The sequence below is a fragment of the Oncorhynchus tshawytscha genome, linkage group LG01 (genome assembly GCF_018296145.1).
Source record: "Oncorhynchus tshawytscha isolate Ot180627B linkage group LG01, Otsh_v2.0, whole genome shotgun sequence".
NCBI lineage: Eukaryota > Metazoa > Chordata > Actinopteri > Salmoniformes > Salmonidae > Oncorhynchus > Oncorhynchus tshawytscha.
Window position 1 is genome coordinate 49,003,936 of NC_056429.1, and position 26,692 is coordinate 49,030,627.

Below are 26,692 nucleotides of genomic sequence, written 5' to 3' on the forward strand. Positions count from 1 at the left end.
GAAGAACAAATTCTTATTTTCAATGACGGCCTAGGAACAGTGGGTTAACTGCCTGTTCAGGGGCAGAACGACAGATTTGTACCTTGTCAGCTCAGGGATTTGAACTTGCAACCTTTCAGGTTACAAGTCCTACACTCTAACCACTAGGCTACCCTGACGCCCCTATTGCACTCCACACTGCCCTTTTCCACCTGGACAAAAGGAACACCTATGTGAGAATGCTGTTCATTAACTAAAGCTTAGTGTTCAACACCATAGTGCCCACAAAGCTCATCACTAAGCTATAAGGACCCTTAGACTAAACAGCTCCCTCTTGCAACTGGATCCTGGACTTCCTGACGGGTCGGCCCCAGGTGGTAAGGGTAGGCAACAATACTCAGGGGTCTGTGCTTAGTTCCCCCCTGTACTCCCTGTTCACCCACAACTGCATGGCCAAACACGACTCCAACACCATTAAGTTTGCTGACGACACAACAGTGGTAGGCCTGATTACCTACAGCGATGAGACAGCCTACAGGGAGGAGGTCAGGCCAGGACAACAACCTCTCCTTCAATGTGAGCAAGACAAAGGAGCTGATTGTGGACTATAGGAAAAGGCGGGCCGAACAGGCCCCCATTCTCATCCACTGGGCTGAAGTGGAGCGGGTCAAGAGTTTCAAGTTCCTTGGTGTCCACATCACAAATGAAATATCATCATCCAAACACACCAAGACAGTTGTGAAGAGGGCACGACAACATCTTTCCCCCCCAGGAGACTGAAAAGATTTGGCATGGGTCCCCAGATCCTCAAAAAGTTCTACAGCTGCACCATCGAGAGCACCGGTTGCATCACCGCCTGGTATGGCAACTGCTAGGCATCTGACCGTAAGGCGCTACAGAGGGCAGTGCATACAGCCCAGCACATCATTGTTGCCAAGCTTCCTGCCATCCAGGATCTATATACTAGGCGGTGTCAGAGGAAAGCCCAAAAAATTGTCAAAGACTCCAGTCCCCCAAGTCATAGTCTGTTCTACTCCCCACCCCCCATTTGTTTTAACACTGCTGCTACTTGCTGTTTATTGTCTATGCATAGTCACTTTACCCCTACCTACATGTATCAAATCAAATCAAATCAAATCAAATCAAATTTTATTTGTCACATACACATGGTTAGCAGATGTTAATGCGAGTGTAGCGAAATGCTTGTGCTTCTAGTTCCGACAATGCAGTAATAACGAGCAAGTAATCTAACTAACAATTCCAAAAAAAAACTACTGTCTTATACACAGTGTAAGGGGATAAAGAATATGTACATAAGGATATATGAATGAGTGATGGTACAGAGCAGCATAGGCAAGATACAGTAGATGATATCGAGTACAGTATATACATATGAGATAAGTATGTAAACCAAGTGGCATAGTTAAAGTGGCTAGTGATACATGTATTACATAAGGATGCAGTCGATGATATAGAGTACAGTATCAACGTATGCATATGAGATGAACAATGTAGGGTAAGTAACATTATATAAGGTAGCATTGTTTAAAGTGGCTAGTGATATATTTACATAATTTCCCATCAATTCCCATGATTAAAGTGGCTGGAGTAGAGTCAGTGTCATTGACAGTGTGTTGGCAGTAGCCACTCAATGTTAGTGGTGGCTGTTTAACAGTCTGATGGCCTTGAGATAGAAGCTGTTTTTCAGTCTCTCGGTCCCAGCTTTGATGCACCTGTACTGACCTCGCCTTCTGGATGACAGCGGGGTGAACAGGCAGTGGCTCGGGTGGTTGATGTCCTTGATGATCTTTATGGCCTTCCTGTAGCATCGGGTGGTGTAGGTGTCCTGGAGGGCAGGTAGTTTGCCCCCGGTGATGCGTTGTGCAGACCTCACTACCCTCTGGAGAGCCTTACGGTTGAGGGCGGTGCAGTTGCCATACCAGGCGGTGATACAGCCCGCCAGGATGCTCTCGATTGTGCATCTGTAGAAGTTTGTGAGTGCTTTTGGTGACAAGCCGAATTTCTTCAGCCTTCTGAGGTTGAAGAGGCGCTGCTGCGCCTTCCTCACGATGCTGTCTGTGTGAGTGGACCAATTCAGTTTGTCTGTGATGTGTATGCCGAGGAACTTAAAACTTGCTACCCTCTCCACTACTGTTCCATCGATGTGGATGGGGGTGTTCCCTCTGCTGTTTCCTGAAGTCCACAATCATCTCCTTAGTTTTGTTGACGTTGAGTGTGAGGTTATTTTCCTGACACCACACTCCGAGGGCCCTCACCTCCTCCCTGTAGGCCGTCTCGTCGTTGTTGGTAATCAAGCCTACCACTGTTGTGTCGTCCGCAAACTTGATGATTGAGTTGGAGGCGTGCATGGCCACGCAGTCGTGGGTGAACAGGGAGTACAGGAGGGGGCTCAGAACGCACCCTTGTGGGGCCCCAGTGTTGAGGATCAGCGGGGAGGAGATGTTGTTGCCTACCCTCACCACCTGGGGGCGGCCCGTCAGGAAGTCCAGTACCCAGTTGCACAGGGCGGGGTCGAGACCCAGGGTCTCGAGCTTGATGACGAGCTTGGAGGGTACTATGGTGTTGAATGCCGAGCAAATTGTACAAATTGCCTTGACTAACCTGTACCCCCTGCACATTGACTCGGTACCGGTACCCGCTGTATATAGCCTTGTTAAACTGCATTGTTGGTTAAGGGCTTGTAAAGTAAGCATTTCATGTTGTATTGTTGTTGTATTGGGTGCATGTGACAAATAAAGTTTGATTTGATTTGATCAATGATGGTTGTTCCTAATACTTTGCAAATAGCTTTTGCCTCTCAGTAGATTTGGTTACGTTGATCAGGGTTGAGGAACAGTAGCTATCAATTACCTTACCTGCCCTACTGGCCTTTGCGTTGACCATAGGACTTACATAACATAGCATAACATAACATAACATAGCAAAGCTTTTATGTTCTTGCAGAGATGTCTTTTAAGCTCTCCTCTGTCTCATTTTGTTCCGTCTCTTTGTGTTTGTTCTGCAGCTAAAGCCGTGACCGAGACCACTGGGAAATTCAGATCACGTCTCTCTGTCACCTCAGGTCAAGATGTAAGTAATATCGCTGTCTACCTCTTTTTCTTTCTCGCTCTCATTATCTCTCTTTCTATCGCTCTCTCTCTATCTCTCTTTCTCTCAGTGATGACACAGGTTGAAGCTAGAGTCATCTGTGCTTTCGGCTCTGGGGGCTGTGTGGGCATTCTCTTCACCTGATTAATGCATTCATATTTTACTGCTCAAACACTGCTCACTTCAGCCTGTTGACAGAGAATTGCTTAATGCACTTATATTTGTACTGTCTTGGTACAAGGGGTATGGGGAAATGCCTAACTTCCTAAACTGAATTTTCACTTAATCATGCATTGATATCAATGGGAGACTTAGTGCAAATTTGACTTTAAGTGGCAGTTAGAATTGACCCCTTATGAGTGGATTTGTAACGTCCCCCTTTCCCTCTATCAGAGCTGTATCTTGCAGATAGATGTCTATAAGCCAGAGGGAGGGTGGCTGGGCTTTGCTCTGATTGGAGGATGCAATGGGAGCGTGCTCAGAGTGAAGAAGATCTGCACTGGAGGCGTGGCCCACCAAGACGGGCGGCTCAGAGTGGGAGACATACTGCTCGAGGTACGCACAAGCACGTACACACACACACTTATCAATAACTGATTATGAGTCCTAACATTACTTTTCATATATTTGTAGTAAATACAGTGAGCTCCAAAAGTATTGGGACAGTGACATTTTGTTTTTGTTTTGGCTCTGTACTCCAGCACTTTGGATTTGAAATAATACAATGACTATGAGGTTAAAGTGCATTTTGGGTAAACCGTTTGAGAAATTACAGCACTTTTTGTACGTAGTCCCTCAATTTTAGAGGACCAAAGGTATTGGGACAAATTCACTTACTATATATGTATAAAAATAGTAAAAAGTGAAGTATTTGGTCTCATATTCAAAGCACGCAATGACTACATCAAGCTTGTGTCTCTACAATTTGTTGGATGCATTTGCTGTTTGTTTCGCTTGTGTTTCAAATTGTTTTGTACCCAATAGTAATTCATGGTAAATAATGTATTGTGTCAGCCAGGATCTTCCAGAGCCGCCAGTCGGCCAGGATCCGCCATTCAGCAAGGAAAAGGGTGGCTACTTTGAAGAATCTCAAATATAAAATATAAACACTTTTTTGGTTACTACATTATTCCATATGTGTTATTTCATAGTGTCGATGTCTTCACAATTATTATACAGTGTAGAAAATAGTAAAAAATAAAGAAAAACCCTGGAATGAGTAGGAGTGTCCAAACTTTTGACTAGTACTGTACATGTACTTGGATGTGTAGTGTCAGCTTTTGTTGCTGGCATTTCATGCCTACGTTTGAAAAACTTGCCAATGAAATATAATTAAAGTAGTTGGCAATATCAATTGGTTTTGAATTGAATGAGCCATCTGATTCAATGAATGATGGAGCTGAGTTTGCCTTTTTCCCCCAAAATATCTATGAAGGTGCTCCGAAACTTTTTACTGTTATTTTTTGTCATTTATCTTTGTTTCATAGTGTAGATTCTTCTTTTTATTCAGTTTAGTCACATGATTTCTCAATTTGCAGTACGTTTGCCAATCGGTTGTGAAGCTATTCCTTTTGCTTTATCCCTCTCAACCATGCACTTTTTCAATTCTTCATCAATCCACAGGGATTTAACAGTTTCTTAATCTGTGCATGCTTTTTAGTAACCGGGATAAGCAATTTCATAAATATGTCAAGTGCACCGTCTGTTTGCTCCTCATTACACACCACAGACCAACAAATATTCTTTACATCAACAACATAGGAATCACTACAAAACTTAAAAGAATGACCTCTTATACACTGTATTAGGCCCAATCTTTGGAACTTTGGTTTTCCTGTATATGGCTACTATATTGTGGTCACTACATCCAATGGATCTGTGTACTGCTTTCAAGAACATTTCTGCAGCATTAGTAAAGATGTGATCAGTACATTGATTATATGTTGATTATTTCATTCGTGCGCAGTTTGAAACTACCCTGGTAGGTTGACTGATAACGTGAACCAGGTTGCAGGCACTGATTACAGTTTGAAGCTTTTTCTTGAGTGGGCAGCATGATAAAAGCCAGTCTATTTAAATCAACCAGAAAATATACCTCTCTGTTGATATCACATACGTTGTCAAGCATTTCACACATGTTATCCAGCTACTGACTGTTAGCACTTGGTGGTCTATAGCAGTGTTACGGTATTCTTCCGGTGAAAGAGAGGAGGACCAAAACGCAGCGTGGTTATCTTTATACATCTTTAATGAAAGATGAAAATACGAACAATTTACAACAAAAAAACAATAAAAGTAACAGAAAACCGACAACAGTCCTAACTGGTGCAACAAAGACAGGAAACAATCACCCACCACAACAGGACCAAGCGGCGTGGTGACAGGCAGCGGCAGCAGGAGCTGTGCAAAGAGGAATGGACATAGGAGGACGAATTGGACGGTAAAAGACCCTGGGCACAGCCAGGAGAATATCGCCGCCCCAAAGAAAAGCTGGAGGCAGCGAAAGTGGAGAGGCGCTGGTATGAGGAGAAAGCACGGCGGCGCAGATGGAAGCCCGAGAGTCAGCCCCAAAAATGTATTTGGGGGGGCACAAAGAGAAAGTGTGGCAGAGTCAGGAGTCAGACCTGAGCCAACTCCCCCTGTTTATCGTAAGGAGCCAAGGAGGAAACCAGAACCAGTGTTGGAGGTGAGCGAAGCAGAGACAGTGAAGGAGTTAATGGGGAAATTGGAGGAGAGAGTTATGAGGGAGTTGCTGTGATGGTGCATGAGGCACGGAATTCGCCCGACGGAGCGTGTCGGGGATTTGATGGCACCTGGGTCAGCTCTCCATACTCGTCCAGAGGTGCGTGCTAGTCGGCTGGTGAAGATTGTGCCAGCCTCACGCACCAGGCCTCCTGTGCACCTCCCTAGCCTTGCACGTCCTGTGCCAGCTCAGCGCTACAGTGCGCCTAGCAGTGCTTACCGTGACGGGCGTGGTACTGGTCAGGCACCGTGTTATGCGGTAGAAACGCACAGTGTCCCCAGTACGCGTGCTTAGCCCGGTACGCTACATCTCAGCTCCTCACATCTGCCGGGCTAGGGTGAAGATCCAGCCAGGGCGGTTGGTGCCAGCCCTGCTCTCAAGATCTCCAGTACGCCTTCACGGTCCGGTCCATCCAGTGCCACCTCCACACACCAGCCCTCCGGTGGCAGCGCCCCGCACCAGGCTTCCTGTGTGTGTCCTCAGCCCAGTACCACCAGTGCCAGCACCACGCACCAGGCCTACAGTGCGCCTCGCCTGTCCAGCGCTGCCGGGGCCTTCCTCCTCGCCAGCGATGCCGGAGTCTCCCGCCTGTCCAGCGCTGCCGGAGCCTTCCTCCTCGCCAGCGATGCCGGAGTCTCCCGCCTGTCCAGCGCTGCCATAGTCTCTCGTCTGTCATGAGCCACCAGAGTCTCCCGTCTGTCATGAGCCGCCAGAGTCCAGTCTGTCATGCCAGAGTCTCTCGTCTGTCATGAGCCACCAGAGTCTCCCGTCTGTCATGAGCCGCCAGAGTCTCCCGTCTGTCAGTCTCCCGTCTGTCATGAGCCGCCAGAGTCTGAGCCGCCAGAGTCTGTCATGAGCCGCCAGAGTCTCCCGTCTGTCATGAGCCGCCAGAGTCTCCAGTCAGCATGGAGCAGCCAGAGCTGGCAGTCAGCATGGAGCAGCCAGAGCCGGCAGTCAGCATGGAGCAGCCAGAGCCGGCAGTCAGCATGGAGCAGCCAGAGCCGGCAGTCAGCATGGAGCAGCCAGAGCCGCCAGTCAGCATGGAGCACCCAGAGCCGCCAGTCAGCATGGAGCAGCCAGACCCGCCAGTCAGCATGGAGCAGCCAGAGCCGTCAGTCAGCATGGAGCAGCCAGAGCCGCCAGTCAGCCAGGATCTGCCAGAGCCGCCAGTCAGCCAGGATCTTCCAGAGCCGCCATTCAGCCAGGATCCGCCAGTCAGCCAGGATCTGCCAGAAGCGCCATTCAGCCAGGATCTGCCAGAGCCGTCAACCTGCCTGAGCTTCCTCTCAGTCCTGAGCTCCCTCTCAGTCCTGAGCGTCCTCTCAGTCTTGAGCTACCCCTTAGTCCCGAGCTACCTCAGTCCCGAGCTGTCCCTCAGTCCCGAGCTGCCCCTCAGTCCAGTGGGGCCCTTTGTTAAGATTAGTAGGCCAAGGTCGACGGGGAGGGTCGCCAATCTAAGAACGCTAAGGAGGTGGACAAAGACTATGATGGAGTGGGGTCCACGTCCAGCGCCAGAGCCGCCACCGCGGACAGACGCCCACCCAGACCCTCCCCTATGGGTTTAGGTGTGCGGCCGGGAGTCCGCACCTTTGGGAGGGTGTACTGTCACGCCCTGGTCTTAGTATTTTGTGTTTTCTTTATTATTTTGGTCAGGCCAGGGTGTGACATGGGTGATTTATGTGTCTTGTCTTGTCTAGGGGTTTATTAGATTTATGGGGTTGTGTTTAGTAGAGTTGTCTAGGAAAGTCTATGGTTGCCTAGAGTGGTACTCAATCAGAGGCAGGTGTTTATCGTTGTCTCTGATTGGGAACCATATTTAGGCAGCCATATTCTTTGGGTATTTCGTGGTGTTTGTTGCACCAGTTAGGACTGTTTTCTGTTACATTTATAGTTTTTTTGTAAATTGTTCATATTTTCATCTTTCATTAAAGATGTATAAAGATAACCACGCTGCGTTTTGGTCCGCCTCTCTTTCACCAGAAGAAAACCGTAACAAGCAGCTTCCCACATGAATGTAACTTTGCATCCAACACTTTTGTACAGTCACAAGCTTAATGTAGCTATTGTGTGTTGGGAATATGGGACTAAATATGGAACTTTTTATCTACTTTAATACACATATAAGTGAATTTGTCCCAATACTTTAAAATAGGGGGACTATGCAAAAAAGTGCTATAATTTCTAAACTGTTCACCCGATATGGATGAAAATACCCTCAAATTAAAGCTGATAGTCTGTACTTTATCCTCATGGTCATTGTATCATTTCAAATCCAAAGTGCTGGAGTACTGAGCCAAAACAACACAAATGTATCACTGTCCCAATACTTTTGGAGCTCATTGTATGTGTCATTGTTATATTCCAATGTGTTTTAGGTGAATGGGATAATAGTATCAGGTCTGAGCCACAGTAAGGTGGTGGATATCCTCCGTAAGGTAAAGGGAAACGTCCAGCTCAACATCTGTAGAGACATCATACGACGGGCCAATACAGCACCCTGCACTGATGGTTTCTTCTATATGGCCTCTTGCCCTAGAGACAACATGGCCGCCTGCCCTGGGTCAAATACGGCCTCCTATCCTGGATCAGGATCCAATATGGCCTCTTGTCTTGGATCAAATATGGCCCCTTGTACTGGATCCAATATGGCCTCCTGTCCTGGATCAAATATTTTCCCTTGTCCTGGGTCAAATATGATGACCTGCCAAGGAGTCAACATGGGGGATAAAGCAGAGCTTGTCTCTAAACCTGCTGCCTGCTCCTTACCTGATGTCAAGCAGGAGGACCTTCCCCCTGGTGAGATATAAGAGGGCCAGTTAATCCCAAATTAATGTTTGTTGGGGGGGTTTCATACTTAAAAAGTTGTATTTTTAGCTAAGTATATATTCCAATCTGAAGTCCTCAAACCTAAACCAAATGTACTTAAATAATTGAGTTATACTGTATGTAATTTTGCCTGTGTGTTTGATTCCAGAGTTGACTTCAGACCCAGTACCTTATGTAGAGGAGGATGCCCCCCTTTCTCCCCCCCACCTCTCTCCTACCCATCATCCCGCACACCGCCTGCAGGCCCTGACAGAAGGCATGGCTGGACAGGTAACACACACACCCACACACAAACTCACAGAGCTCTAAATAAAATAACATAAATGGTGGCACTGGTGCTCCCAACTTTAGAAAGTTAGGAGTACCACATAAAATTTAGGAGCACCAGAAAATACAATTTCTTGCTGATTGAGACTTTATTGGACCTATAATAATTCTAGTTATTGTAGTTTTCAAACAGATGTTGTGCCCTAGAAACAAATATGTAACCCTGTAAAGACATTTGTTTATTATAAAAGCTAAAATCTTGATACAAATACCTGTCATTGAAATTACAAAGTGTAAAAAACCTGTTTCCAATTGAGATGCATTACATTGAAAATTGTTCACTGCCTCTTTAAGAATGTCAGTGACGTTCTGAGTGACAACATGCAAATATGTCATTCATTAATTGCTATGATCATTGATCTCTAATTTCCATTCTTTCTGTGCCCCAAAATGTTTGGATATAATGGGAAAGTTGGCAGGTGGTTAGCTAGCTACCTATTGAGGTAACATGACTGAACAAGGTGTTAACAGCCTACAATTAGTTTTAAAACAAGATGGTTTATGCATGTAAAATGTGGCCCGCCAATTGAGATGCATCCAGCTGCAACGTAGATTATATGGGTCACAAATTCTGAACAGTTTGGGCTAGAGACAAGCGGTTTTCAATGTAGTAATGGTACAACCACCACGGTCACAAATCTGCACTCACTTTTTTCTCTAGGGCACTTGGAAACAGCAGTACAGTGATGCTTATTGCAAATGCTTTTACTCAAATAGTATTTTACTAGGTGACTTTTACTTTAGTAATTTTGTATTAAGGTATCTTTACTTTTACTCAAGCAAGTATGACAATTTAGTACTTTTCCACTACTGCATGTTATGTGTATGCTTGTTATCAGTAAGGACTTGGGAGTTTAGGATAAAAAGAAATAGAGCTTAGCATGAGCAAAATCCTAGAAGAATATCTGGATCAGTCTGCTTCCAACAGACACTGTGAGACAAATTCATCTTTCAGCTTTTACAATAAACCTAAAACACAAAGCCAAATATACAATGGAGTCACTTACCATGACGACATTGAATGTTCCTGAGTGGCCTAGTTACAGTTTTGATTTGAATCATCTTGAAAATATATGGCATAACTTGAAAATGGCTGTCTAGCAATGATCAACAAATCAAATCTATTTATATAGCCCTTCTTACATCAGCTGATGTCTCAAAGTGCTGTACAGAAACGCAGCCTAAAACTCCTAACAGCAAGCAATGCAGGTGTAGAAGCACGGTGGCTAGGAAAAACTCCCTAGAAAGGCCAAAACCTAGGAAGAAACCTAGAGAGGAACCAGGCTATGAGGGGTGTCCAGTCCTTTTCTGGCTGTGCCAGGTGGAGATTATAAAAGAACATGGCCAAGATGTTCAAATGTTCATAAATGACCAGCATGGTCAAATAATAATAATCACAGTAGTTGTCGAGGGTGCAACAAGTCAGCACCTCAGGAGTAAATGTCAGTTGTCTTTTCATAGCCGATCATTAAGAGTATCTCTACCGCTCCTGCTGTCTCTAGACAGTTGAAAACAGCAGGTCTGGGACAGGTAGCACGTCCGGTGAACTGGTCTCGGTTCCATAGCCGCAGGCAGAACAGTTGAAATTGGAGCAGCAGCACAGCCAGGTGGACTTAGGACAGCAAGGAGTCATCATGCCAGGTAGTCCTGAGGCATGGTCCTAGGGCTCAGGACCTCAGAGAGAGAGAATGAGAGAATTAGAGAGAGCATACATAAATTCACACAGGACACCGGCTAAGACAATAGAAGTACTCCAGATATAACAGACTGACCCTAGCCCCCCGACACATAAACTACTGCAGCATAAATACTGGAGGCTGAGACTGGAGGGGTCAGGAGACACTGTGGCCCCATCCGATGATACCCCCGGACAGGGCCAAACAGGCATGATATAACCTCACCCACTTTGCCGAAGCACAGCGCCCACACCACTAGAGGGATATCTTCAACCACCAACTTACCATCCTGAGACAAGGCCGAGTATAGCCCACAAAGAGGCAGACCATTCCATTAAAATGGAGCTCTAGGAGAAATCCCTGCTTCCAGCTGCATACGTGCAGGCATGTACGGCAGGAGCAAATCAGAAAGATAAGTAGGAGCAAGCCCATGTAATGCTTTGTAGGTTAGCAGTAAAACCTTGAAATCAGCCCTTGCCTTAACAGGAAGCCAGTGTAGGGAGGCTAGCAAAGGAGTAATATGATTTTAAAAAATTGGTTCTAGTGTCACGACTCCAGTCGAAGTTGGCTCCCCTGCCTGTTCGGGCGGTGCTCGGTGGTCGTCGTCACCGGCCTACTAGCCGCCACCGATCCCTTTTTCCCTTTTCTGTTAGTTTAGTCTTATGAGTTGCACCTGTTCCTATTTGTGATTTCTTGAATTGCTTTCCTATTTAAGCTTGTGTACCCCGCCCTTGTTTGTGCGGGATTATATTTTGTTCACATCTTGTATTGGAGGTGTTATTGTGCTCCGGACCATTGTTACCCTGTGTTTGGGTTGGCTTCTGTTTTCCGCCCTGTGTTTTGGGCATGACCATTTTGTGCCGGATCAAAGTGCATTTTTCCGTGAAACCTCTGCTCTCTGCGCCTGATTCCTACCTTCACCTCCGAGTCATCCGTGACATATGGTCAGGATTCTAGCAGCCGTATTTAGCACTAACTGACGTTTATATAGTGCTTTATCCAGTTGCAGTTACCAACGCTCTGGATAACATAACAGCCTAACCAGCTCTGCTATAGCGAGCAATGTTCAGTGAGCTGTTCCCTCACTTGGGTCTGGAAGTAGCTAGAAAGTTAGCTTGGGTGCCTGACTGCTTTTTAATCAGGATCGGTGTCCCGTTAGCGGGCACACAATTCAAATAAATAATTGTAAATATTATGGATTTTAAACATTTAGGTACATATAAGTGTCTTATATCAGATGTAAGCTTAAATTCTTGTTAATCTAAATGCACTGTCCGATTTACAGTAGCTATTACAGCGAAAACATGCCATGCGATTGTTTAAAGACGGCGCCCCACATCAACATATTTTTCCACCGGCACAGGTTTCATACATTTACATATAAAGATTCAATATTCACTTACTTTAAAAAAAAATCTTCCTCTGATTTGTCATCCAAAGGGTCCCAGCTATAACTTGTAGTGTCATTTTGTTAGATAAAATCCTTCTTTATATCCCAAAAAGTCTGTTTAGTTGGCACCATCGATTTGAGTAATCCACTCATTCAATTTGCAGAGAAAGGAATCCGAAAATCTACCCCTAAACTTTGTTTCAACAAGTCTAAATACATTTCTATTTACCCCTCAGATACCCTAAAATGTAATCAAACTATAATATTTATTTATGAAATTTTAGCAGTTGCGTAATTTCTTCATGACGCATGCAAATACGGATTTCTAAGACTGTGTCCTTCAACTAAAACTATTATTTCTTATTCATTTTTGAAGTTACAAGCCTGAAACTTTGAACATAGACTGCTGACACTCTGTGGAAGGCATAGGAATTCCATCCAAGGAGCTCATTTTCAATATGACCTTTCTCTTGTATTTCTAAGAGGATGGTCTCTCAAAAAAACAAAAACATTTCCAGGCGGAAATGGAGGGAAAAAAAGGGTCTAGCCCTTAGAAGTTAAAATGTGTTTTGTATTATTATTATTATTATTATTATTATTATTATTATCAACAAAACAAATACAAAAACAGAAATATACAAACAAGAGTACATAAACCTAACAGTATTACATATCGAGATGATACATTTTCAATTTGTCAAAAAGTTTTATGGTATGTATTGCTTTTTTGTTTTTACACTTACTGATCATTTCAAAATAATATTTAGATTATATTTTAAACAATGTAAAGATGGGTTTGTTCTCCACACACTTCATTTTATGGATAAAGAATCTGCTGTGAAAAATAAACAAATTAACAATTTAAGTTAAATCAGGGTCCGTATAATTTGGATCAAAATAAAACATAATGGCCTCCCGGGTGGCGCAGTGGTCTAAGGCACTGCATCGCAGTGCTAGCTCTGCCACCAGAGATTCTGGGTCCAAGCCCAGGCTCTGTCGCAGCCGGGAGGCCCATGGGGCGGCACACAATTGGCCCAGCGTCGTCTGGATTGGGGAGGATTTGGCTGGCAGGGATATCCTTGTCTCATCGCGCACTAGCGATTCCTGTATTGGGCCGGGCGCAGAGCGCGCTAACCAGGTCGCAAGGTGTACGGTGTTTCCTCCGACACATTGGTGCAGCTGGCTTCCGGGTTGGATGGGAATTGTGTCAAGAAGCAGTGCGGTTTGGTTGGGTTGGGTTGTGTTTCAGAGGACACGACCTTCGCCTCTCCCAAGTCTGTATGGGAGTTGCAGCGATGAGACAAGACTGTAATACCACAAATTGATAGTAGTTCATTTTATAATAAAATCTTCTAACATACTCCAAAATCTTCTGACATAAGAACATTCTCAAAATAAATGGGTCACAACCACAAAATACAAATTTGTTATCAATAGCCATTTTGAATCTGACTAAAAAAGGTCAGATAAACCCTTAAAGAGATGGGTGGGGATAAAGCTTAAGAGGGTGTGAATGATGCTGAGTGGGTGTAGACAAAGAAAGGCTCTCCAGTAGTAGTAGCAAAACATTCAAAGGCCATTTTCTCAAAAGTGAGTTTATAAACTTTCAAAGCAAAATAACTTCCCCATTGCTCTTTAACTGTAGTGTATGATATACCATTTTCTAGCTCCTAGTCTCTACTTTTATCCAATGTAAAAAACACCATTTCAAATTTTGCTGCATGATTTGAGCCAGTCGGTCACATATATTGTTCTTTTCCAGGTGTGCAAAGCTCTTAGAGACTTACCCAGAAAGACTCACAGCTGTAATCACTGCCAAAGGTGATTCTAACGTGTGAATACTTTTGTACTTTTGTAAATTAGATATTTCAGTACTTCATTTTCAATACATTTGCAAACATTTTTAGAAACATGTTTTTACTTTGTCGTTATGGGGTATTGTGTGTAGACCAGTGACACATCTCAATTTAATACATTTTAAATTCAATCTGTAACACAACAAAATGTGGAAAAAGTCTATATTTTCTGTATGTAACAAAATGGTTGCGCTTTAGAGCCTTACACACATACACACCCACACACCACTGTAACATTGCAGTGTATCTTAAGAGCCACCTGTCACCTCACTCTCTTTCTCTCTTGTTCTCTTCTCTCTCTCTCTCTCTCTCCCTCTCTCTCTTTCTCTCTCTCTCTCTCTCTCTCTCTCTCTCTCTCTCTCTCTCTCTCTCTCTCTCTCTCTCTCTCTCTCTCTCTCTCTCTCTCACTCACTCTCTCTCTCTCTCTCTCTCTCTCTCTCTCTCTCTCTCTCTCTCTGTGTGTTGTGTAGGAGAGCTGTACCAGTATACCCTCTCATCCGGCTTGTTGCCTGTCTAGCAAGAGTGTGGCTAACTTGCTGCATGAAGCCTCTGACAGGTAAGACTAACTTTATCCTCCTCTTTTCCTCTCTTCTCTTCCTCTGCTCCATCTGTCTCTCAATAACAATCGTACATTTGGGCCTGTACGATTTGGATTCTTAAAGCTAAATTCACTTTACTTGAATGATCAGTTTCAGACACAAAATAGATGTTTCCTTGATGAGTTAACTGCCATGTAAGCTCTGTGTATTAATATTAAAGTCATGTTTCAGTTGTTGTTCTCAAAGTACCCTGTGTACATCTGTAGTGCCAGACCACACACTGTTGCTACACGTTACTGTAGTGTAGACTGACTTTGACCACAAGGAGGGAGCAAAGAGTCACTAATAAAACACAAACTCTTGTTTCCTATGATGATATAACCATATCACAATAGAATGTTCTAGTTGAATAGAAGTTGACTTGACTCTTAAAGGCTCTTCATGGTCAATCCGAACTGCAGTGGCCATACAGCATTTACTGACTCCCCAAAAGTCAGAGCATTCATGCTTTTGCACTTCAGGGAGCTGTACTTGAGGGCTAATCTCTATAGCCATCCAGTTAATTTCAAGCAACTGGCTCAATGAAAATACCTTACCTCTTCTGAGATGTTGGAGTTCATTTCCCGGTGCTTGACATAGGAGCTCAGCCAAGATAGCATGAAATAAAAAGACTGCCCTGTTTTCCCACCTGCATCTCAATACCAGCAAAATTAGCCTACATTTAGGCTATTGTTTATTTGTGTATTTCAAACAAAGTTTAAGTAAAAATCTGAGTATAATGCTTGTATGGATTTCAACCCCATTGTCATCAATCAACTACATAAGAGTTAAAAACTACTTTGACTACCATAACCGATTTCTGTGTGCCAGCTATGCTACCAGCTTATACGAATGGGAGTTAGCATTTGGCAGTCACTTTTTCTAAACCTTAAAAGGGACAACTTCTAAATGCTATGCAGCCAAATATATCTAAATTGTATTTTAGTAACCACATTGTAGACCTTTGGGCCTGTTACAATACATCAATCATGACAGATTTGACAAATATCCACTGTTAGATCAGATGTGTTAAATGTGCGCCAATCCAGTGTCCTTCTATCTCCCATGGTCTGCATTCGATTGACCTATTCACTACTAATATGTATTAAACTTCATCTACCTTTTAATGGGATTTATTGAACATTGTAAACCTCCCATTGTTAAAAACTCCCGTGCTAAAGCTATGACTTTCAACATTCTATTCACTTTAAACAGTGTAACTTTTGATGCAGATCAGCTACTTTGACCACTTTCCCAACAACTTAGAGAAATACTTAAAATGTATGAAATCTTTGTCTTCTCTGCTATTCAAATCTGGAATAAGTACAGAATTATCTACTACCTATCAAGAGGTAGAGCTGTTTTAGTAACCACATCAACTACTTTCATTAGCTAACTTCCTACTGTTGAATTAATTGTTAAAGACCTTTCAGAAATGTCTAATTATAGCACTGGGTGAGCACATTCTAAGCATTGTGACCTTTGACACAAATCAGCTACTTTGACCACATTCCCATAATTTAAAACAAAACTTAAGAGTGTATGAAATCCTTATCTACTTCTCTGTTTTTCAAATATAAAATCAAAACAATACAGCTCTTTTAGTAACTACATCAACTCCATTTTTTTTTTAACTTTTAGAAACTGAATTTTTTGACCACTTTCCCAGTACTTTAGACAAAAACTTGAAGGGTATGACATCTTGATGTACTTCTCTGCTATTTAAATCTGGAATAAGAACCAAATTATCTTCTACCAATTAAGAGTGTCGTAACTTTACTTTAACATCAATCTGAAGACTTATTTATCTAATTAACTAACTATGTTTAATTGTTACCTGATTAAATTAATGTAACAATTATCTCATTAGGATCTGGGGCACCATGAAAGCAGTTCTTTAAAGTGTTACCATCTCTCGAATTAAACTCTAAAATGTCTTTAGCTATCACATCTATAATCAGTTAACTTATTAATCATAACCTCGTATCATATCATCACTCTGAACAGTTGTAACCTCCTTGCCTCTGCAAAAACCTGAGCCTTACTTATGATTCAGTACTACACAAATTGGTTTAATCATTTATTTACTAGCTAATTAAATGAGAACACAGGATAAACATACACACGTTGCATCGGTTATTGACTTAATATGCTGAAGACAGGTCCCTCGCAGAATGACAACAATATGGCTGCTTGTTAAAGAAGAGATGGAGAGAGAGAGGGACAGAGACACTTAGCATTAGTACATTCAGAAATTATTGTCACTTACAGTAACCATATACTTTGCATTTACCATCATTTTTACAGTTTGTAGGAAAAGGGCGGTTCCGGCAGGCTGACACACTTTCTGATCTCACTCAGTGGCGGTGACTACACAATTTGCAAAGTCTTTAAAAAACAATTACTTCTTATAGCTAATCAAATCTGAACAAAAACACGTTAATCATTTTTAATAATACATGCTCAAAGCACAGTAAGGAAACTTTATACATGTAGTGGGTATACTTTCCAAGTTACAGTATTTCCTTTATAACATTCTAAGCCTGAGACGATGAGTAAACATTATGACTTTTGATACAAATCAGCTACTTTGACCATTTCCCAACAACTTAGACACAAACTTGGAGGGTATGACATCTTGGTCTACTTTTCTGCTTTTCAAATCTAAAATCAGAACAGAAATCAAGAGTGACCTCTGTTTTAGTAACCACATCAACTATTTTTCATCTCAACTTTTACAAATTTTGACCATTTACCAGCACTTTTGACACAAACTTAGTGGGTATGATGTATAGATCTTACTTCTCTACTATTCAAATCTAAAGCCAGAACACTTCTTACAGTACTAGAAAAACAATTTTAAAGAGATGAATGAAGCAAGGCACGTCATTTTACTTCATGTAAAATTACCATCTCGTTTGATATCAGATATAATAGCAGCTTTTCTAGACCGTATTTGGTCCCGCTTAAATTACATGCAGCTTATAAAGCCTTCATAAACCCTACATAAATGTGTTACAAATCATATATAGCCATATGTCATGCTTTTATAAAGGGTTCATACATTTGGCCTAACTCTGACATAACCACCAATGTCAAATCTGACATAACCCACTATGTCAAATATGACATAAACCTGTGTTTCATAAAGGATTACATATTGGATTCAATTCCCTTGACAACCCATACGTAAAAATGTATTCACGCATGACTGTATGGTACATTTTATGAATTATATTATATTTCACTAAAACATTTTTAGGGTGGCCCAACCTCTTTCCCACTAGGGTGCATATTCAATATTGGACCTGATCTCAACTTCCCCCAAAATGTTGTTAGGGCCTTTTAAAATCGGTTTAAATGTTTTGCCTACTTCTGTTTTTTCTAATATTCCGTTTTCTTGGTTTTGGTTTTCCAGGTTTCGGTTTACCCCAGTTTTTTCACAAAAAAACAACAGCATTTGATTTTCTGTGTTTCTTGCTTAAACCACATCAGGGGATGTCTTTTGAGGTCTGGAAACAATTTAAGAAATGTCGATTTTTGAGTGTACTTGTCCTTTAATTCAGTGTGCATGCCCTGCACTGTTGTTTGGTTAGCAGATTTTCTGTAATGCAGTAAGCGCACATTGAATGTGATTCGGGCCGCCAATGGAATGGGTGGAGGAAAAGGCCACTCCATATCATTCAGACCCCCATGAAATGATACCATACAGTACATTCTACAGACCCTACTGAGTATTCACTACAATTATTTTGCTGTTGCAGAATGAGTTATTTCTCTAAGCCAATATGTATTCCATATACAGTGATTCGCATTGTCTTCATTTATTTGACAATGGAACATGTTTTAAAACAGTCATTTAATGCATGTCACTTAAATATGAACAAATATAAATCATTGTTAATGTTTAGACAATTATTTTACATATATCATGAATAGTTATTGACACTTTTCTACTATTACGTGGGGGACTTTTATTTAGATTTTGTATTTTAATCTCGTGACCCGGAAGTACTTTTTTTAGTGACACTGATTAGTGACACAGACACTGATTTTTCCACATTTTGTTACGTTGCAGCCTTATTCTAAAATTGATTAAATATTTTTCTTTTTTCAGCAATCTATAAACAATACCCCATAATGACAAAGCGAAAACAGTTTTAGACGTTTTTGCAAAATATATATTTTTTAAAACAGAATTACAGCATTATTTACATTAGTATTCAGCCCCTTGGAGTTTGCCAAAATGCACCTAAAGACTCTCAGGCCATGGGAAACAAGATTCTTTGGTCTGATGAAACCAAGATTGAACTCTTTGGCCTGAATGCCTTGTGTCACTTCTGGAGAAAACCTGGCACCATCCCTACGGTGAAGCATTGTGGTGGTAGCATCATGCTGTGGGGATGTTTTTCAGTGGCAGAGACTGGGAGAATTGTCAGGATTGAGGGAAAGATGAATGGAGAAAAGTACAGAGATATCCTCGATGAAAACATGCTCCAGAGCACTCAGGACCTCAGTCTGGGGCGAATGTTCACCTTCCAACAGGACAACGACCCTAAGCACACAGCCAAGACAAAGCAGGAGTGGCTTCGGGACAAGTCTGAATGTCCTTGATGTCCTCCCAGCTAGAGACCGGACTTGAACCCGATCTAACATATCTGGATTGACCTGAAAATAGCTATGTAGCAATGCTCCCCATCCAACCTGACAGAGCTTGAGAGGATCTGCAGAGAAGAATGGGTGAAACTCCCCAAATACAGGTGTGCCAAGATTGTAGTGCCATACCCAGGAAGACTCGCTGCTGTAATTGTTGCCAAAGGTGCTTCAACAAAGTACTGAGTAAAGGGTCTGAGATTTCTCAAAACCTGTTTTTGCTTTGTCATTATGTGGTATTGTGTGTAGATTGATGAGGGAAAACAACGATGAATACATTTTAGAATAAGGCTGTAACATAATTTGTTTTTGAAAAAGTCAAGGGGTCTGAATACTTTCCGTAGGCACTGTATGTGTTATGAATGACCAAAGGTGTCAGACTTTATAGTAAGTACATCGTCATATGATACAAGGCATTTAAGTATGTGTTATGAATGTGACGGTGTCTCACTTTAAACAAAGTATTACAGGACACCACATAGTGTCAATAAATAGGTTATTAATGTTCTGCTTATTTATGAAGGTTTCTTCATGATCCGCAGGTGGTTACTGTAGGGTGTGAGAGGTATTTGTAGGGTGTGAATGTTTTTGTTGTGTGTATGTTTGTGTACTAAGGAACATGTAACTTGGTTCCAGAAGAAAGACACTTTCAATTTCATTAGGTTGGGGGCTTTCATCAAGTGTTTCTTGTGGTAGCGTCATCCCCAGGCTATTGCACACATAGCACATATAAGCCTGTGAATATCTATCAACCAATTTGGCCTTAGTGGGAGTGACCATAGAATTCTATAGGAATGACCTTACTGAGTAAAGTATTTGTCATTGTCACTACTTAACACTACTTAACCCTTCCCATTTCCATAATTTATCTTCTTAAAATTGTATTTTAAACATAACCCTAACTAATGAAGTTTGATGCGTTGGTCCACCAGACCTTTTGCACATTTGGGCGGAAGTGTCTAGGAATGAGATTAGGTGTAATGTGTCTAAGATGTCATCCCTTTAGAGCGTATGCCATTTTTCAGCCCAAAATGTCACCCTTTATAAAGCACATGTTTTCATTATATGTCACATTTGTTATGTCACATTTGACATTGGTGATTGTCACACAGTTATGCCACATTTATGAACCCTTTATAAAGCATGACATATGGTTATAGATGCTTTAACACATTCATTTAGTGCTTATGAAGGCATTAGTACGGTTTTAGGAAGCCTTTATAAGCTGAAAGTCATGTAAAGCGCAACCCTGTAGGTCAGGTAAAAAAGAAGCAGAGGAAGGAGGGTCAGCCTTGCACGATTTCAACCCTATTACAGAACACTATAAATGGTCTGGTCTGACCCCTATAGAAGAGTAGTCTCATCCCTGACCTCCCCCCCCCCCTTCCAGGAACCAAATCTCTGTGACGACATTGGGCGAACCCATCACAGGCAGCAAGAACAGCCAATCAGACGGCTGGAGCAGCGTGGATGAGGATGATGGGGCGTTTGAAGCTAATGGTCAGGAGACGATGTCACCTTCCTCAGGTACAAGGCAGGGCCGCCAGTTTAAATCCCAATTTTTTTTGAGCAAGGGCACTTAACCACTAAACTGCTCCAGGAGCTCTTGCATCATGGCTTTTTCTTTTTGAAGCACTGTTAAATGGTTGGTCTACAAAAACCTTACTACAGGTAGCCTAGCGGTTAAGAGCCTTTGCTCTAAAGTCCGCTAGTTCGAATCCCCGAGCCGACTAGTTAGCAAACTGCCGATGTGCCCTTGAGCAAGACACGTAACCCTAATTGCGCCTGTAAGTCGCCCTGGATAAGAGGGTCTGCTAAATGACTAAAATGTAAGAACTGATTCCCTCCCCTCTCTCTCCAGGCCCACCTATAGTTTCAGAAGAAGAGTTGGCCAGCCTAGCCATGATCAGTCCAGCTAAAACCAGTCAATACTCTGGGCCCAGAGTGAAAGCCCTGATACAGATACTACAACATCAACTAGACCAGCAAGAACTGGTCCGAGAGTTCATGGTGGGTATACAGTTTGTGTTCCTCATACACATACACTCACGCAAACACACACTAATGAAGTATGCTAACCATATCATATCACGTTGGTCTGCCTTTTCAATAGCAGAAGCAAACAATTTCAGTTGCTGTTATTCGTGTTGTTTGTTTTAGGCCTTGGAGCATCTACAGCCATTTGATAACTGTCTGGTGGGGAAAGCTCCTGAGAACCGGGAGAAGAACCTCTACCGGGACATCCTGCCCTGTAAGTTCTGGTAAACTAGTTAAACTACAGTCCCTTTTACCCTGCTGTGTAGTCTGCACTAGAACTATCTAATCTGGGCTGGGGCTGGAGAGAACAGCTGCAGGCCAAATTGACACAAGACGTCTTAATGTCATCATTTTCTGGTTGTAAGATTACAACCCAGTGGTCCTTGTTGCAACCAGATGAAGAGCTATTTTTAATGACAATAACAAGACATTATGGGAAAGATGTCATATTTTGGTTGTTATCTGGTCAGATAATAGTTCAAAATAAATATTTCTTTTTTGTGGTAGCTTAAAGAGCTGAGGGATGGCGCTGGAGAAATGTAACCACTTTCAAATTCATAGACAGAGCTATGGATGCAAGGACTTACCATCCATGAGATCAAGTGTACAGTTCTAGCCATGTTTTGAGGCTATACAGTGTTTGTTTACAATGACATTGGTACAAACATTGCTTTTATTTTGGGTTCTGAAGGGGTAGCACAGTTGAACTAAGCTCATGAGGCATTCACAAGATATATTCTTCAAGAATCAATGGGTATACAGTATGTCATTAATTTAAAAGTCCAGAAATTGATGTAGCAATCGCAGGTTGCCGCTTTAAAGACATCAACAAAACGTCCTTATACAACCAGTATATAACCTGACCATAATATCGTCATTGCAACCAGTTTTGCTTGCTGGGCAGTGTTTACACAAATCTTATCCCTTATTTTATGACTTCCCATATTTAGGATATTTATTTTCTCTCACAAATGAAACATTTCTAGTCAGCATGTTTACAGTGTTGACTGATCACTATTACCTGAGAGGAAACTGCCACAGCACCCCCATATACAGCAGCTAGTGACAGAATGGAAAGAGTGTAACAGAAGGTATACGTTTACAGGTGAACAGTGGAGCACTTGAATCCATACAACACACACACACTGGACTACATGCAGCATGGTAATTAAATGAAACTAATCCGATTGCTGTGGTAATTTACGGCTATGTGAGTGATAGGTGAGGCAAGTCTGCTTGTCAGAGACTTCTCTACCTCTTACAAGATGGAGACAGAAAGTTCTCCAAACATAAACAGTTTAGCACGTTAGAGGGTTTGAGAACATTATCATGGGAAAAGATCAGACCTGATCCTCAAATGCATACACACACACTAGGGCTGGGCGATATAGACAGAATATCATATAATTATATTTTTTACGGTATTTTTGGAATAATAAAAGTTCTACATTGGCTTTATGAGTTGTGCATGACCCTAGCTTAGCAACACATACATTTGAAGTATTTCGATGGGGTTTTCGCCATTTCAGTGGGGCTTTCTGATTGTTTCATCAATCAAACTTCAACCCAAAGTTTATCTCATTTGAGATCATTTCCACACTGCCACATAGGTCTGCACAATATGGGCAAAGAAATCTAGGCCTTATTTGTAAACAAATATTGCTATTTCCTTTTGACTGGTGATTTAGATCAAAACACTTGGGTGTTCTGTGGAAATTATAGAAATAGAATCATTATTCTAATTCTACAGTTAGAATGTACAGTTGAAGTCGGAAGTTTACATACATCTGAGCCAACTACATTTAAACTCAGTTTTTCACAATTCCTGACATTTAATCCTAGTAAAAATCCCCTGTCTTAGGTCAGTTAGGATCACCACTTTATTTTAAGAATGTGAAATGTCAGTATAATAGTAGAGAGAATGATTTATTTCAGCTTTTATTTATTTAATCACATTCCCAGTGGGTCAGAAGTTTACATACACACAATTAGTATTTGGTCTTTAAATTGTTTAACTTTTGGGTCAAACGTTTTGGGTAGCCTTCCACAAGCTTCCCACAATAAGTTGGGTGAATTGTGGCCCATTCCTCCTGACAGAGCTGGTGTAACTGAATCAGGTTTATAGGCCTCCTTGCTCGCACACTCTTTTTCAGTTCTCCCCACACATTTTCTATAAGATTGAGGTCAGGGCTTTGTGATGGCCACTCCAATACCTTGTCTTTGTTGTCCTTAAGCCATTTTGCCACAACTTTGGGAGTATGCTTGGGGTCATTGTCCATTCAGAAGACCCATTTGTGACCAAGCTTTAACTTCCTGACTGATGTCTTAAGATGTTGCTTCAATATATCCACATAATTTTCCTCCCTCATGATGCCATGTATTTTGTGAAGTGCACCAGACCCTCCTGCAGCAAAGCACCCCACAACATGCTGCCACCCCTGTGCTTCATGGTTGGGATGGTGTTCTTTGGCTTTGCAAGCATCTCCCTTTTTCCTCCAAACATAATGATGGTCATTATGGCCAAACAGTTCTATTTTTGTTTCATCAGACCAGAGGACATTTCTCCAAAAAGTGCGATCTTTGTCCCCATGTGCAGTTGCAAACCGTTGTCTGGCTTCTTTATGGCAGTTTTGGAGCAGTGGCTTATCCTTGTTGAGCGGCCTTTCAGGTTATGTCAATATAGGACTTGTTTTACTGTGGATATAGATACTTTTGTACCTGTTTCCTCCAGCATATTTTACAAGGTCCTTTGCTGTTGTTCTGGGATTGATTTTCACTTTTCGCACTAAAGTACGTTCATCTCTAGGAGACAGAATGTGTCTCCTTCCTGAGCGGTATGACGGCTGTATGGTCCCATGGTGTTTATCCTTGCGTACTATTGTTTGTACAGATGAACGTGGTACCTTCAGGCGTTTGGAAATTGCCCCCAAGGATGAACCAGACTTGTGGAGGTCTACTTTTTTTTCTGATGTCTTGGCTGATTTCTTTTGATTTTCCCAAGATGTCAAGCAAAGAGGCACTGAGTTTGAAGATAGGCCTTGAAATACATCCACAGGTCCACCTCCAATTGACTCAAATTATGTCAATTAGCCTATCAGAAGCTTCTAAAGCCATAACATAATTTTCTGGAATTTTCCAAGCTGTTTAAAGGCACAGTCAACTTAGTGTATGTAAACCTCTGACCCACTGGAGTTGTGATACAGTGAATTAATCTGTCTGTAAACAATTGTTGGAAAAATTATTAGTGTCATGCACAAACTAGATATACTAACAGACTTGCCAAAAATATAGCTTGTTAAGCAAGAACTTTGTGGAGTGGTTGAACTCCAACCTAAGTGTATGTTAACTTCCGACTTCAATGAAAAATCCAGGGATATGTTCATAGAATTAGGAATTAGAATACTATTAAGATCTCTACAGATTTATTTTGTGACAGGGTGTTTAACAGGGGAGTGGGACCTTTTCTTTTCTTGCTTCATGTAGATAATATATTCATGCTTTGCCTATTTCTGTAATGTATAAGATACCTTTGCACAAAAAAAAACATGCTAAATTCGGCCTACACCAGCACTTCTCCGGCTGTATTAACTAATTGTCCAATTATATATATATATATATATATATATACAGTGGGGCAAAAAAGTATTTAGTCAGCCACCAATTGAGCAAGTTTTCCCACTTAAAAAGATGAGAGAGGCCTGTAATTTTCATCATAGGTATACTTCAACTATGACAGACAAAATGAGAGAGAAAAAACTCCAGAAAATCACATTGTAGGAATTTTTATGAATTTATTTGCAAATTATGGTGGAAAATAAGTATTTGGTCAATAACAAAAGTTTATCTCAATACTTTGTTATATACCCTTTGTTGGCAATGACAGAGGTCACGTTTTCTGTAAGTCTTCACAAGGTTTTCACACACTGTTGCTGGTATTTTGGCCCATTCCTCCATGCAGATCTCCTCTAGAGCAGTGATGTTTTGGGGCTGTTGCTGGGCAACACGGACTTTCAACTCCCTCCAAATATTTTCTATGGGGTTGAGATCTGGAGACTGGCTAGGCCACTCCAGGACCTTGAAATGCTTCTTTTACGAAGCCACTCCTTCGTTGCCCGGGCAGTGTGTTTGGGATCATTGTCTTGCTGAAAGACCCAGCCACGTTTCATCTTCAATGCCCTTGCTGATGGAAGGAGGTTTTCACTCAAAATCTCATTCATTCTTTCCTTTTTCGTCCTGGTCCCTTTGCAGAAAAACAGCCCCAAAGCATGATGTTTCCACCCCCATGCTTCACAGTAGGTATGGTGTTCTTTGAATGCAACTCAGCATTCTTTGTCCTCCAAACACGACGAGTTGAGTTTTTACCACAAAGTTCTATTTTGGTTTCATCTGACCATATGACATTCTCCCAATCTTCTTCTGGATCATCCAAATGCTCTCTAGCAAACTTCAGACGGGCCTGGACATGTACTGGCTTAAGCAGGGGGACACGTCTGGCACTGCAGGATTTGAGTCCCTGGTGGCGTAGTGTGTTACTGATGGTAGGCTTTGTTACTTTGGTCCCAGCTCTCTGCAGGTCATTCACTAGGTCCCCCCGTGTGGTTCTGGAATTTTTGCTCACCGTTCTTGTGATCATTTTTACCCCACGGGGTGAGATCTTACGTGGAGCCCCAGATCGAGGGAGATTATCAGTGGTCTTGTATGTCTTCCATTTCCTAATAATTGCTCCCACAGTTGATTTCTTCAAACCAAGCTGCTTACCTATTGCAGATTCAGTCTTCCCAGCCTGGTACAGGTCTACAATTTTGTTTCTGGTGTCCTTGGACAGCTCTTTGGTCTTGGCCATAGTGGAGTTTGGAGTGTGACTGTTTGAGGTCGTGGACAGGTGTCTTTTATACTGATAACAAGTTCAAACAGGTGCCATTAATACAGGTAACGAGTGGAGGACAGAGGAGCCTCTTAAAGAAGAAGTTACAGGTCTGTGAGAGCCAGAAATCTTTCTTATTTGTAGGTGACCAAATTCTTATTTTCCACCATAATTTGCAAATAAATTCATTAAAAATCCTACAATGTCATTTTCTGGTTTTTATTTTCTCATTTTGTCTGTCATAGTTGAAGTGTACCTATGATGAAAATTACAGGCCTCTCATCTTTTTAAGTGGGAGAACTTGCACAATTGGTGGCTGACTAAATACTTTTTTGCCCCACTGTAACTAACTTTCTCTGCCCCTCTCTAACCCCTCTCGCTCTCTCTTCCCATTCTCTAGATGATAAGGCGCGTGTTCTAGTAGGTGATAACCAGGACTATATTAACGCCAGTTATATCCGTATGGAGGTTGGCAGTGAGGAGTTATTCTATATCTCCTGCCAGGGTCCTCTGCCCTCCACCGTGCCTGACTTCTGGCAGATGGTCTGGGAGAACAGGTCTGTGGTGTGTTGTGAAAAGTGTTTACATACAGTACATGACATCAGTGCACACACAAGTGTTTTGACAGAAAACATTTTCCAGTAGAAAATCTGCA

The 26,692-nt window shown here is 42.0% G+C and overlaps 1 protein-coding gene across 2 annotated transcripts in view; it reads left to right on the forward strand.

Annotated features, from left to right (window-relative positions):
• LOC112260671 (tyrosine-protein phosphatase non-receptor type 13) overlaps nt 1-26,692 on the forward strand; it is a 73,494-nt gene that overhangs the window by 29,310 nt on the left and 17,492 nt on the right. For both annotated transcript variants that reach the window (XM_042322351.1, XM_042322353.1), the window contains exons 7-15: nt 3,005-3,069; nt 3,481-3,642; nt 8,206-8,626; nt 8,805-8,926; nt 14,376-14,461; nt 20,527-20,663; nt 20,998-21,146; nt 21,297-21,387; nt 26,438-26,594. In XM_042322351.1, coding sequence (XP_042178285.1) covers nt 3,005-3,069; nt 3,481-3,642; nt 8,206-8,626; nt 8,805-8,926; nt 14,376-14,461; nt 20,527-20,663; nt 20,998-21,146; nt 21,297-21,387; nt 26,438-26,594 — 1,390 coding nt within the window. The remainder of the gene's footprint in view (nt 1-3,004; nt 3,070-3,480; nt 3,643-8,205; nt 8,627-8,804; nt 8,927-14,375; nt 14,462-20,526; nt 20,664-20,997; nt 21,147-21,296; nt 21,388-26,437; nt 26,595-26,692) is intronic.